The sequence below is a fragment of the Mycothermus thermophilus genome (assembly GCF_041956435.1).
Source record: "Mycothermus thermophilus strain CBS 625.91 unplaced genomic scaffold VTJ04scaffold_4, whole genome shotgun sequence".
In the NCBI taxonomy this organism is placed as follows: domain Eukaryota; kingdom Fungi; phylum Ascomycota; class Sordariomycetes; order Sordariales; family Chaetomiaceae; genus Mycothermus; species Mycothermus thermophilus.
Genome location: NW_027191430.1, coordinates 752,326 through 766,037, shown reverse-complemented (window position 1 = coordinate 766,037; position 13,712 = coordinate 752,326). Strand labels below are relative to the sequence as shown.

General features: G+C 55.6%; 6 protein-coding genes across 6 annotated transcripts; 3 read left to right on the top strand and 3 right to left on the bottom strand.

Moving 5' to 3' along the window:
* Positions 1-17: 17 nt before the first annotated feature.
* VTJ04DRAFT_5979 (uncharacterized protein) lies at positions 18-418 on the top strand (the record flags this gene model as incomplete). Its single annotated transcript, XM_069364150.1, has 2 exons — positions 18-26; positions 98-418. 2 exons carry the CDS (start codon positions 18-20, stop codon positions 416-418), a joined length of 330 nt encoding a protein of 109 aa, XP_069218006.1.
* A 28-nt stretch (positions 419-446) lies between these two features.
* Positions 447-1,379, bottom strand: VTJ04DRAFT_5978 (40S ribosomal protein uS15; the record flags this gene model as incomplete). Its single annotated transcript, XM_069364149.1, has 4 exons — positions 447-620; positions 731-777; positions 1,054-1,086; positions 1,178-1,379. The coding sequence occupies 4 exons, from the start codon at positions 1,377-1,379 to the stop codon at positions 447-449; spliced, it is 456 nt and encodes a 151-aa protein (XP_069218005.1).
* A 1,058-nt stretch (positions 1,380-2,437) lies between these two features.
* Positions 2,438-4,429, bottom strand: VTJ04DRAFT_5977 (uncharacterized protein; the record flags this gene model as incomplete). The annotated part of the gene is made up of 6 exons (XM_069364148.1): positions 2,438-2,464; positions 2,522-2,733; positions 2,803-3,061; positions 3,120-4,244; positions 4,310-4,344; positions 4,402-4,429. The coding sequence occupies 6 exons, from the start codon at positions 4,427-4,429 to the stop codon at positions 2,438-2,440; spliced, it is 1,686 nt and encodes a 561-aa protein (XP_069218004.1).
* Positions 4,430-4,999: 570 nt separating this feature from the next.
* Positions 5,000-6,609, top strand: VTJ04DRAFT_5976 (uncharacterized protein; the record flags this gene model as incomplete). Its single annotated transcript, XM_069364147.1, has 4 exons — positions 5,000-5,078; positions 5,183-5,216; positions 5,272-6,026; positions 6,092-6,609. 4 exons carry the CDS (start codon positions 5,000-5,002, stop codon positions 6,607-6,609), a joined length of 1,386 nt encoding a protein of 461 aa, XP_069218003.1.
* A 97-nt stretch (positions 6,610-6,706) lies between these two features.
* Positions 6,707-8,308, bottom strand: VTJ04DRAFT_5975 (uncharacterized protein; the record flags this gene model as incomplete). The annotated part of the gene is made up of 2 exons (XM_069364146.1): positions 6,707-7,210; positions 7,676-8,308. The coding sequence occupies 2 exons, from the start codon at positions 8,306-8,308 to the stop codon at positions 6,707-6,709; spliced, it is 1,137 nt and encodes a 378-aa protein (XP_069218002.1).
* Positions 8,309-8,968: 660 nt separating this feature from the next.
* VTJ04DRAFT_5974 (uncharacterized protein) lies at positions 8,969-12,640 on the top strand (the record flags this gene model as incomplete). The annotated part of the gene is made up of 1 exon (XM_069364145.1): positions 8,969-12,640. One exon carries the CDS (start codon positions 8,969-8,971, stop codon positions 12,638-12,640), a length of 3,672 nt encoding a protein of 1,223 aa, XP_069218001.1.
* Positions 12,641-13,712: the final 1,072 nt, after the last annotated feature.

Below are 13,712 nucleotides of genomic sequence, written 5' to 3'. Positions count from 1 at the left end.
GGAAACAGTCTGAGGACATGACATGGGTGGGAGAGACAGAATCAAAAACTTTTCGGCTTCGGTCCCTTGTCCGCGTACATCTCACCAGTGTACATAGCATGGCACAAATAAGCGGGAAGAGAAATCCACTGAATTCCGGGCTCCTCTTCATTGTTGCTCGTCATCTCGTGCTTTTTCTTCCACGCGCGAGAGACGGCCATGTACCAGGCGCCAATTGCCAGTTCAGTGCTCTAGAACGCAGGTCCCCATGCCATTCCAAAACGCCGTTGGCCCGATCCGAAACCGGTCGACTAGAGGTTGGCTACCGGCGGTGCGGTTCTCTTTCTGGAACATCCTGACACCACCGCGCGCTCCCCTCTGTCCTTGCCACTGTAACCCATGGATATCTCTTTTCCCTTCCCTCCTCGGCTCGGCATAGCTGTCACCTCACGCACGCATGAACACGCTTAAGCGACGAGGGTGCTGGCGGTCGACGACTCGTACTTCCAGGTCGGGGGGAGGACACCGACGGTCTTGTAGTAGCGAGCAAGACGGTGGATACGGGACTCGATGAGGATCAGGCGGAACTTGGAGTCCTTGTCCTTGCGGTTGCGCTCAAGGTGCTTGCGGACAGCAACAGCCTGTAACGCAGGGGATCTGGGTTAGACATTGTACTCGAAACTGCAACACCGATCCTTCAGGAATAGAGCCATGAAGGAGCCGGAAGGTCCAGGTCTCTTGAGTATCATACCTTCTTGATAAGGAAGTACAGGTCCTCCGGAATATCGGGGGCGAGGCCTGTCACACATCTCTCTGTCAGCCATGTTGACCAAACAGAGGCATACTCCTCCTCTTCTTATCCATGGCCCTCCGAATCATGCTCGCGCGAGGAGAGACTGATCCGGCGCGTGAGTGCTTTCATCTCATGCCCGCCGTTATCAACGGGCCGAGAGGGCATCTTGCCACGCATCGGCCTTGACTCTTGGTCCTCGGTTTTCGCGATCCATCTCTCGTTCGGGGATGTGTCGTCGTGGGAAAGATCGAAATCCAAAGAGGTTGAAGCTCAGTCCATACCATTGCTCTTGAGGATGCGGAGGATCTTGTTGCCTATCGTCCAGTAGCGTCAGCCACACCATCCAAACAAAACCCATCGAACCCAAACTTCCCCAGTCCTTCTCTGGAACGATTCTCAACATACCCGTCACGAACTTGACCTGAGCAATGCCGTGAGAGTCACGGAGGATGACACCAATCTGCGAAGGGGTCGCGCCCTTCCTGGCGAGTTTGCAGATCTGCTCAACGACCTGCTCGGGGGTGGTCTTGAGCCAGGCCGGCGGGTTGCGGGAGTAGGGGATGGCCGAGGCCGAGATACCCTTGCCCTTGCTGTGAAGACGACCCATTTTGTTGGTTGTGTGGTGAGACTGACGTTAAAGTCGAGGGACTGGTTGTTGTCGTCGAGGGTCGCGGGGAATGGGGAGGTTTCGAAGGTCGTCGAGAAAAGCGAGCCGCGAAATTTCCGTACTGATTCGATTCTGTGGGCGGAGAAATTGGTTAGGGCGCGGTCCGTGATTGGCTGAGGTCACTGTCAGTTCACGTGACAGGATTGTTTTTATCTTATCTGCGTGGAGCGAAAAGTGGGGCCTTTGGCAGGTGTTTTTCTGGCAGAGAAATTCTTGTTGACTCTCCCCCCCAGACTCTGTTTTGCTTCCCTTCCACCTCATCGCGGCACCCTCTGACACCAAACTGCGCCATGGAATGACATGCTTCTTGACCTCTCCATCATCAACTTACAGGACTTCGTTATGGAGTAGTTATCTTTGATGCTAACGGTCGATGTGACGGGCCTTTTCCCGTCGACCAGTTTTTTCCACGTTTATCAGGTATGCTTCCTCGATCACCCTCTCCCTTCCCTCCGCCATCTTCATGATGATCAAAAACCGTAAAACAAATTCTGGTACCTCTTATGTTAGAGCCCCTCGGGGTTCGATGAATGAACTGGACTTCTGATTTCCATGGCACCACTGATTCACTGCTGTCTCACGTCTTTGTCGACGGAACTTGGGCTAACAAATCAAAAAGGCAGGGCTGTCTCTAGATGTCTCCCAAACTTGGCCGATGGAGGCTAGAGAAGCATCAGCATGAAGCAAATGGGGCGTGTCTGCACCGCAGGTCACTCAGGTCACTCAAATGGAACATTTCTGCATAGCAATGATTAATACACAAAAGTCAGATGGTATCCTTGATCCTTCCTCTGAGCAGGTTCTCTCGCTGTCCTAGTGTGGGCGCGTTACACCACTTGTGATATTGGTACATGTTTCATAGAGCCTAAACATGGCGCCCCTCTCTGACCCAACTGAAAGTTTGCATTTTCTCCCTCTTGAGAATCTGATCCTTCTTCGTCGAAGAAGACCCGGATACGAACATTACATCCCACACTCATTCTTACCCCCATTTCCACTCACCAAGCATTCACGTCAAAGTTTTCCTGTTACAAGGTCAGCTTCCGCAACAAATGGTAGACTAAATATGGAGAACAGCTCACCTCTGAGAAGTACGTCGTGACAACGGTACGGTCCGAGAACTTCCTGCCCGCCAGTGCCCGAAGAGCCGCTGTGGCTTGGTCGGGTGTCTCGTATTTGATGTAAATCTTGCCCACACCAGCTGATTGCCTACTTCCACCGGTGGGCCTGGGGATCTTGAGCTCGAGGATCTTGCCAAACTTCTGGCATTCGGACTCGACTTCTTCGCGGATATCTGAAGGTTGGCAAAGTTAGCTATTGGACGCGGTTGTCAAAGTTCTAAGGCAAAAGTAAATGGTCATACCCTCATAATCATCATTGTCCATCAGTTCTTCTGGAGTCACCATATTGAGGAGCTGCAGGACCCTCGTGGCGCCACCATCTGTCGACATGGTGCCGGCAAGCATGGACATAGCATTGACACCCATCTCACCGGCAACCTGGGTAATGCCGAAGCTGGCCTTCTGGACCTTGAGGGCGCGCTCACCCAACATCATGTTGTTGAGACCCTGGATGGCGACGCTAGTGACGGCAGGATCAGCGTACTCAAGGAATGCGATGCCCTAAGAGTTCACGTTAGTAAATGCGGGGAGGAGTGTAGTGAAGACAAGGGAAACGTACCCTTGATTCCTGAGTACCATTATCCTTGACCAGGACGAACGACTTGAGCTTGCCGAAGCTGACGAGAAGTTCCATCACTTGGTCATCTGTCAAGTACAGAGGCAAGTTGGTGATACTGATCTTGTTGGGGCTATCCACCACCACGCTGGATGGAACATCAGAGTCGGGGTCGTAATTGGGATCTTCCACAACTGCCGGCACGATGTAGTCCCTTGGCCGGCGGATGTGCAAACCGCGTGGCCCATCGCCGTTGCCATTATTAGCCTCGTCGTCAGCCTCCATGGTAATGCCATCAAACGCCAGCGCGACAGTCGCATCCGTATTATGCCTAAACTCAAGCATCGCGAAGGAGCGGTCAGGAGCGAGGTGCGCCTGCAGACACGGATCAGGCGTTTCGATGACATTCAAGCCGTTCAGCTGAAGATTGAAGAAATTGACCAGCGACTCTTCGGTAACCGACGGTGGCAGGTTCGACACGATCAGGCGTTTGGCCTGGCGAGAGTTGGTGGGCTTCAGGGCCGCGCTGTTGACGGCGTCGGGGCGGTTCATGAAGGCCTGCAGTTTGCTAGGATCCATAGCATGTTGCCGCGGCGCGCCAGGAAGTGGGAACATCCCAGAGAGCTTGGCCTGCTCTGCCGTGACATTGTCATAGCCGGGAGGCTTGATGTCCCACTGCGTCAGACGGCGCTTCCGCTCGAGAATAGGAACGACGTCGGTAAGATCGGGGGTCGGCTCGCGCTTCTTCGGAGGAGGCGTCACGCTGCGACGGCGATCCCGGTCCCTGTCGTAGTCGCGGTCACGATCACGGCGCGACCCACGGCGGTCATCGAGGTAATCCCGCTCCGAGCGGCGATCGCGGCGGTCGTCGTCCCGCCGACTCCTGCCGCTCCCCCGGTCGCGATCCCAGTCTCTGTCATCACGGTCCCTCCTATCACGTCCGGAATAGCGATCCTCACGCTCGCGATCACGGCGGCTTCGGCTGGATGAATAGGCATCGGCGTCAGGGTCATCGCGACGGGATCGGCCGCTGCGATAGTCGGGGGAGCGTGAGCGTCTGCGCCCGCCGTCTCGGTCTCGAGTATCACGATCGCGCCTATCATCCCGATCTCTCCTGGAGGAAGAGGACTGAAAGACATTCGAATCAGTAATCGATGCGATTCGACAAATGAAAAAGCAAAAGAGTGTCTTACCGGATAGTCGCGGGACGAGCCGTGGCGGCCGCTGTCTGTCGCGTCTGTCAGCGTTCAAGTTGGGCTCAACAAAGAGTGTAAGAGGCGCGTACCCCTCGACGAGTAGTTGTCTCCGTTCATTGTAGCCAATGGCGGGGTTGAACGAAGGTCGGTTAGATTAATGAAGTCGCGGATTCCGAGCGGATCGCGGATGGGAAATGATGGAGTTGATGCTTGAATCGCGAGGCTGGAACTTTTTTGGAGTTTGGGGCCGTTGATGCGCTGATGCAGTTGCTTGGTTGCTGGCTGCGCTAACCCCGATGTAGTTAGTGCGGCTGCCCAGTCCCAGCTCTTGGCTCCAGGAACACTCAAGCAACTCGGTGGGTCCTCATCATCGACATCAGGGGCATTTGCGACAAGCCAACAGCCCTGAATCCCTAGGTTTTTTACTCCGTATCTTCGACTCTCTCGATGTAATCAGAGTCCAATTTTGCTTTGATACTCCTGTTGCGATTTTGGAGCACTCATAGTCTGGGATTCCTCTCATTTGTATTCCCCCCGGACAAAGATACATTTTTGTCCTTCAGCTCACTCACTCAATTGCTCGACTCAACTTCAACCAGTCCTGACAACCCAAGTTTCATAACTGTGAACTCACCGCGGACCTACCTTCCCTAGACTCTTAACCACATTGCGATTCATCCAGCCGTCATGCAGAAAATATCAGAGTGGAGAAAGCTCCCCTTGAGCCTCACTGAGCTCTGCATCGATACCACCCTCCGCTGTGGACGTATGTTGATTCTTGACTTATACCCATCAGGTTTTCAGTTTGAGTTTTCTTTGATTGCGTTTTTCTCATGACTCGTAGTTGGTACTAAACTGACGACTTTACAGAGTCATTCCGTTGGCGGAAAATCAGCGACGAATGGTGAGGATCTTGACTTCGTGTTGGCTGTGGCAGCCCGTCTAACACAAGGACCTAGGCACTGCGTGCTCCGAGGACGGCTTGTCTCACTCAAACAAGATGCCACCCACCTGCACTACCGAGTAACCTGGCCAGCATCAAGTTCCATTCCTCCCACTCCTCCGGCCTCTGTCCCGCCACCAGAACGCAAGGGCGCCGGGCCCGAAGACTCCGACGACACAGCGGCCCTGCTCCACCACTACTTCGCCCTCTCTCACTCCGTCTCTGCCCTCTATCAACAATGGGCCGCGTCTGACGCCAACTTTGCCCGGCGTGCCCCGGCTTTCACTGGAATCCGCATTCTCAACCAGGACGCCTGGGAGGCGCTCGTTGCCTTCATATGCAGCAGCAACAACAACATATCTCGCATCAGCCAGATGGTTCAGAAGCTGTGTCTGCACTACGGGCCCTTCGTGGCCACCCTTCATGGGGAGGCATTCCACGATTTCCCTACGCCGCATGCTCTGGCGGGAGACGATGTCGAAACCCGCTTGCGTGAGCTCGGCTTCGGATATCGCGCCAAATATATCGTGTCAACGGCACGCACGGTGGCGTTTGAGAGGCCTGAGGGATGGTTGCTGGGACTGCGGAACCCGGAGTGTCCTGCGTTTGGTGAGACGACACCAGAGAGAGGAAAGGGGAACCAAACTCCAATGCCAACTTATCGCGCGGCGCATGACGCGCTTCTCGGACTCACAGGGGTGGGTCCAAAGGTTGCAGATTGTGTCTGCTTGATGGGCTTGGGTTGGGGAGAAGCAGTGCCTATTGATACTCGTAAGTCGCGGCTATTTTTTCAGCAAAACCATCATATCTTCTTTTACCATGCTGACACTAAACAGACGTGTGGCAAATTGCACAACGAGACTACAAGCTTGGTGGGAAAGCCTCCAAGACACTCACCAAAGCTATGTACGATGCAATAGGCGATCACTTCCGCAAGATTTGGGGCCCACAGGCTGGCTGGGCCCAGAGCGTGCTCTTCACGGCAAACCTCAAATCGTTTGCTGAGCAGGCCTCGTCTGCAACAGGAATGAAAACAGAGGATGAGCCTGTCGGCCCAGCAATTCAGCCGACACCGCCTCAAACCGAAGAAACGACGCCTGAAGTGGGAGAAGATAACGTGGTCGAGGCAAAAGCCGTGATGGTGACTCGGACCAAGACCAAAGGTAGCCGGAGGAGCCAAAGCGGTAGCAGCCCCAACAATGCGGCGAACGCCCGGGCACCCCGGCAGTTGAGAAAGCGTGCGGTTGTGACGGATGATGCTGAAGAGACTGAAGAGACGTCCAGCATTCAGACACTGAAGGTCGCGACAAGACGGATAACTCGTCAGTCTATAAAGAGGCTTCGAGTTGGATGAGGCGGGTTTGGAGAAGTTCGTTGTAATTCACAACCAACCACAGCTCCTCATTGTATGAACAAGGGCAGAAAATCAATGTCAATTAGTTTGAGACTGACTATGTGTGCTCCATTTGCTTGCTCCATTTGCTTAGCAAGGCGACATCCCACCCCTGAAATGACCGTTCCCCAGGTGGCAACAGTGTCCTGCTCTCCTCCAGGTGCTGTATGATTTGGCGGATGGTGACCGCTGGTAGGGTGATCTCCTGAGAGTCGCACGTGACACTAGCCAGCATCTTATCGGCTTCCCCAGATGAAATCTTCCGGTAAAGGAGCTTGATGGCAGGAGCACATTGTGGTACGCCGCTGGAAGAGAAGACGATGCCACTGTTCAACATCCAGATATGAAGGGCATCTTTCGCGATATCTTTGTCGCCCACGTTCTGCGCAGTGTCCGGCATCGGAGTGATGAGGGACTTGGAGGAGCCGGAGCGCGCAGCGGATGAGATAAGAGTGGCGGCGAGGCATTCAGGGGCAGTTGGGACAGCACCCGACGCTGATCTGCACAGAATCTGCCACTTGAGTAGAGTCACTGCAGATGCACGAACGTTGAAAAAGCCGAGCTGAGAATGGCATGAGGAACAGAAAACATTCGGATTGCGGGACGCTGCTGTGGAGGAAGCCGACGCAACTATCGTCTGGCTGTTGGGAGCACCTTGATCGTGAGAAGACCACGAAAACTATTATGGAAAACTGTCAGTCACTGCGACCGACAGCGCTGGAAGAAAACTTGGCATGTCCCTCCTATAAATCCCCTGGCATTCTCGACTTCTGAATGGCCTGGCGAAGCATGGAGGGCTGGCGATCCTCCACAGGAAACGACCCGTCCACGGAGGAGGTTCGTAACCTGCGGTGGCCTGCTTGCGCAGGTTGATTTGCCAGTGAGGATTGATCTTGGGCATTTGTATCGGTATCCACGCCATCGAGATGGGATGCATCGGCCTGGCTACCTTCTTGATGCCCGATGGATTCGACTCGCCAATGGACAGGCGAAGAGCACGTAACACCTGGTATCATAAAACACATACCGTGATGTTGTGACAATCTGTCTCAGCAAAGAGTAGCGAGGTCAAGTCGACAAACCCAACACCTTGTTGGGCCTGGATGGCGGAGGACGCGCCATAACCACGCGACGCGAGGCTTTTCTCATCGGCCTTGCCCGAGTCTTTGTCGGCATTATGATTGTGGCGATGATCTGGCTTATGGCAGTGCCAAAACTCCATCATCTCAGCCCAGTTCTCACTTGGTAGGTCTTTCCACACGTTGAGCGAGCCTGCTGTGACCACATCGGCACCACACTGCCGGCAGGCCACGTTGGACGAGGACACCAGGTCGGTTGCTGACCATGGTATGTCCTCAAGGCCTGATTGACCCCGAGATGGCGGTAAAGACCCAGCATCAGCAGGGAGGCGCCATGAGAGAGAAGTGGTACCCTTCTCTCGGTCCTGGATCGGGAGAAGAGTGCCACCGACTGCTGCTTTGCCAGGTAGTATTAAGCGAACAGTATGGCCTCGATGGACCAGGTTAACAGTGCGAGCGTCGGCTGAGAGGGAGACTTGAGTTGAGGCATCACTTGGCGTGTCGAGCGAGGCGGCGATGGAAACCTGGCGGATGTTGACGAGTAGTTCGGCATAGAGCGAACAGCCTGATGAAGAAGACATTGCAAGGGATTGAATGAGGGCAGAATATTGAGCGTGTTGTTCAAAGAGAATGAGATATTCCCCTATATAACATGAAGATCACTTTTGTGTCATGAGCAGCGACAGTACCTGAGATGAAGGTCGCGCGCTGCGAGGATGACGTGAAGTTGAACAGAGATGCATCTGGTCGGGGAAGACGCGATGAGGAGGGAAGGGTTGGGGTTTGACTGATGGGCCATGCATGCCAAGATCAGCCTCAGCCTTGCATGTAAAAGTGGGTCCTACGCGGTTTACCGAATTCTGATTGGGTAAGACCTATCGCCTCAAAACGAACGGGCCAAAATTTACGGAGCCTCCAATCGCGCGGCAACTGCACGTCGCAGCTGGTCTTCTCCATCTCCTTCCTTGCTTCATCGACGGCACAATCATCCCGTCGGCATTGGACCTAACAACATCGCCGTCGCCGATATTTGTGCTTCGCCAGCCGGTCTCCGTGATTATTTCGTCGCCAAACACATCGACCCGTCCGCAGGCCGCGAGATCTGCCGTGCTTCCACCTCTCTCGACAAGCTTCGACAGTGAACGCGAAGAGCTTCCATCCACAACGCCGATATCTTTTACGCCTGTCTCAAAATACTTACACGAATGGGGTGAGCGCAGCTTTCAGCGCGTGCAGTCACCATGTCGGACGCCGAGTTTGAGCAGATCCGAAAGCTCCAGGCCGAGCGCAACGCCGCCGCCGCCGCAAAGAAGGGCTCGCGGACCTTCGATCCCGCGAACCAGCGCCCTGATGTCTCGACCAAGACCAAACTGACTGAAGCCTGGGACACGGACCTGTACGACCGCGAAAACGGCGACAAGTTTGCCGGATATCACCGCGAACTTCCGGGTGCCGATGGTGATGATGACGATGACATGCCCGACGCCGACGCTGGCGGGAAGCATCGCCTCGTCGGCCAGTATACGGCAACCCGTGCGCAGATTGACGAGTTTGCTCGGGGCGCCGGAGTTGAGGAAGATGATCCGTTGGCAGGGCGCGGGGAGCGCAGCAACCGGATCGCCGACCGCGAGACCGACTACCAGAAGCGTCGTTTTGACCGCGCCCTCAGCCCGACACGTGTTGATGCGTTTGCAGCCGCCCAAGGAAATGCCACCGATGGAGAAACATATCGCGCTGTTCTCCAGCGCCGCGAGCTTGAACGCGAAGAGGAGCGGGTCCGCCGTGCGATCGAGCAGAAGATGAAGGAGGCGAAGGAGGGACCTTTGGAGGATCACAAGCCGTTGCTCAAGGACGGCTCTGCTGATGACAAGAAGGAGGAGGACGCGGGAACCGCCGAGACATCCGGTCGGAAGCGCAAGAAGAGGTGGGACGTGGGCGCCAGTGACACCCCTGAGCAGCCGGCTCCGGCTCCGGCCCCGGCTGAACCGAAGAAGAGGTCGCGGTGGGATCAAGCGCCCGCTGTCCCTGTTCCTGGGGCTGAGCAGCCCAAGAAGAAGTCGAGATGGGACCAGGCTCCGGCAGCCACACCCATCGGCAACGTCGGCCTCGCTACTCCCATGCATCCATCCCAGATGCCCGTGTTGCCCCCAACATTCGGCACCGACGCCTCGGCCCGGTATGTGCCGCTCAGCGATGAGGAACTCGATGCTATGTTGCCGGGCCTTGAGGAGGGTTACAAGATCGTTGAGCCCCCACCGGGCTATGCCCCGGTACGTGCGCCAGCCCGCAGGGTCGCGCCCCCCACGCCCGCCACAGGCTTCATGATGCAAGATCCGTCTGCGACACGTCTCGCCGGTCAGCCCATGCCCAAGGAGATTCCCGGCGTTGGTGACCTGCAGTTCTTCAAGCCTGAGGACATGGCCTACTTCGGCAAGTTGGCTGACGGCGCCAACGAAGACGAACTGAGTGTTGAAGAGCTAAAGGAGCGCAAGATTATGCGGCTGCTGCTCAAGGTCAAGAACGGCACGCCGCCGATGCGCAAGACCGCATTGCGCCAACTGACCGACAACGCTCGTAATTTTGGCGCTGGCCCCCTGTTCAACCAGATCTTGCCGCTTCTCATGGAGAAGTCGCTTGAGGACCAGGAGCGCCACTTGCTCGTCAAGGTCATCGACCGTATTCTGTACAAGCTCGACGACATGGTCCGGCCTTATGTGCACAAGATCCTGGTGGTCATCGAGCCACTACTCATCGACCAGGACTACTACGCCCGTGTTGAAGGCCGCGAGATCATCTCCAACCTCGCCAAGGCTGCTGGTCTGGCTACCATGATCAGCGTCATGCGGCCCGATATCGACCACGTTGATGAGTATGTCCGCAACACGACAGCCCGCGCCTTTGCCGTTGTTGCTTCGGCCCTCGGAATTCCCGCTCTTCTCCCCTTCCTCCGTGCTGTCTGCCGCAGCAAGAAGTCATGGCAGGCCCGCCATACTGGTGTTAAGATCGTGCAGCAGATTCCTATTCTCATGGGCTGCGCCGTCTTACCCCACTTGAAGCAGCTTGTCGACTGCATTGCGCCAAACCTTAACGATGAGCAGACCAAAGTGCGTACCGTGACCAGTTTGGCCATTGCCGCCCTGGCTGAAGCCTCCAACCCGTATGGTATCGAAAGCTTCGACGAGATCCTCAATCCCCTGTGGACCGGCGCCCGCAAACAGCGCGGCAAGGGCCTTGCCGGCTTCCTGAAAGCGGTCGGGTACATCATTCCTCTCATGGACGAGGATTACGCAAACTACTATACGAGCCAGATCATGGAGATCTTGCTCCGTGAGTTTTCGTCGCCCGACGAGGAGATGAAGAAGGTGGTGCTCAAGGTCATCTCGCAATGCGCGGCAACCGATGGTGTCACTGCGGGTTACCTCAAGGAACACGTTCTTGATGAGTTCTTCAAGAATTTCTGGGTTCGCCGGATGGCCCTTGACAAACGCAACTACCGTCAGGTGGTTGAAACTACCGTCGACCTTGGCCAGAAGGTCGGCGTCAGCGAGATTCTCGAGCGCATCGTCGGCAACCTCAAGGACGAGAGCGAGGCTTACCGGAAGATGACGGTCGAGACTGTCGAGAAGCTGGTCGCTTCTCTTGGTGCCGCTGATATTGGTGAGCGTCTCGAGGAGCGCCTCGTTGATGGTATCTTGCACGCCTTTCAGGAACAGACAGTTGAGGATATTGTTATGCTCAACGGTTTCGGCTCCGTTGTGAACGCCCTTGGTACCCGCTGCAAGCCCTACCTGCCCCAGATTGTCAGCACCATCCTGTGGCGCCTCAACAACAAGTCACCCACGGTACGCCAGCAGGCCGCTGACCTTGTCTCGCGCATTGCCATGGTCATGAAGCAATGTGGCGAGGATGCCCTCATGGGCAAACTGGGCATCGTCTTGTACGAATACCTCGGCGAAGAATACCCCGAGGTGCTTGGCTCCATCCTCGGTGCTCTGCGATCCATCGTGACTGTCGTCGGTATCAGCCAGATGCAGCCGCCCATCAAGGACTTGCTGCCCCGTCTGACCCCCATCTTGCGCAACCGTCACGAGAAGGTCCAGGAGAACACCATCGACCTGGTCGGCCGTATCGCCGACCGCGGGCCCGAAAGTGTCAACGCGCGCGAGTGGATGCGCATCTGCTTCGAGCTGCTCGACATGCTCAAAGCGCACAAGAAGGGCATCCGCCGCGCCGCCAACAACACCTTCGGTTTCATCGCCAAGGCAATCGGCCCGCAGGACGTCCTGGCCACCCTGCTCAACAACTTGCGCGTCCAGGAGCGTCAATCCCGCGTCAACACGGCTGTCGCCATCGGTATCGTCGCCGAGACTTGCGCCCCGTTCACGGTCCTCCCTGCGCTCATGAACGAGTACCGCGTGCCCGAGCTCAACGTCCAGAACGGCGTGCTCAAATCCCTCTCATTCCTCTTCGAGTACATCGGCGAGATGGCCAAGGACTACGTTTACGCCGTCACGCCGCTGCTCGAGGATGCGCTTATCGACCGCGACCAGGTGCATCGCCAAACCGCGGCCTCGGTCGTCAAGCATATCGCGCTCGGCGTCGTCGGCTTGGGCTGCGAGGACGCCATGGTTCATCTGCTCAACCTGATCTACCCGAACCTGTTCGAGACCAGCCCGCACGTCATTGATCGCATTATTGAGGCCATCGAGGCGATCTGCGTGGCAGTCGGTCCGGGCATCGTGATGAACTACGTCTGGGCCGGCCTGTTCCACCCGGCGAGGAAGGTCCGCACACCCTACTGGAGGCTGTACAACGACGCGTATGTGCGCTGTGCGGACTCGATCGTGCCGTATTATCCCAACCTCGCCGAGGATGGGAGCATAGATAGGACGGAGTTGGCAGTGATGTTGTAAATGGAGAGTGAGGTGGTTGAAAGGTTGGCAGCGGAGAACGGATGGTGCTATACTGTAGAATGAGAGTCGTCTTGGTCGGGGGGTAATGGGAACAAATGAAGAGAGGTGTTTCTTTGTTGGCTGGTAAGACGGTGTATCAATTGTATTTTCGTTATCTTGGTCATGCCGAAATGGATTTTGACATGGGTTTCTTGGTGGTTATATTGAGTAAGATCGCCTTTGTGGAAGTAACATGATGAGCTCTGTATTCTCATGTACATAATTGTTTCAGAGATTGGGCCTCCCGCCGCCCATTTCAGACCCAAGAGCATGTAGGATGGATCGACTTCCTGCTCCCATCCAACTACTGTTGCTTCAAAGGAGACGCGCGTGTTGGTCTCGGGACTCTCTCGCACATTGATTTGATCACCGTAAGCTTACGGCAAGTAGGTGCACGAGTCGGCCTCATTCAATGGCTTACGGGAGATGCCGGTTGACCTTTGACTGTGACACAGCTTACGAAGGTCGTTTGCCTGCTCCTCACTGTTCTCAACTACGAGATTGCCGGAAAGATACCGCTGCGACCGCTTGTGATTACCCGCCGGGGGTAAGTTTGTCCCGAGTTTCTGGGAACCTGAGGAGCTCACACAAAGTCCATGGACTGGACCTGCGGAATAGAAGCTTTTACGAATGTCGGGTATTCACAATGGATGGAGATGTGGATAAACCCCGAACATAGCCGTGTCTTCTGTTTAATGAAAGGACTGTCAAGTATATCCGGAAATTGAAGAAAGCGCTTCGTACTGTGTAGGTTTTCTGCGAAGGGCCAGGGGTCGGGGTCATCCCAGGCTTACAGAGGGATTCTTCAAGAGTGGGGAGGCCGAACAGTAAGTATTGGGAATCCGCGGAGATGGATAAACATTATGGATTCATCTGAGACCGGGAACGCCTAGAATGAAGAGCAAATTCCCGACCTCTTCCGGAGGATGGCATACCCGAGGTAGCGGAAAATAATAAGCAGGGTCAAGACAGCAATTGCGTTCGCTTAGGGCTTCCAGCGAAGGACTTCAGGGCATTGAGGATGGAAAACCAG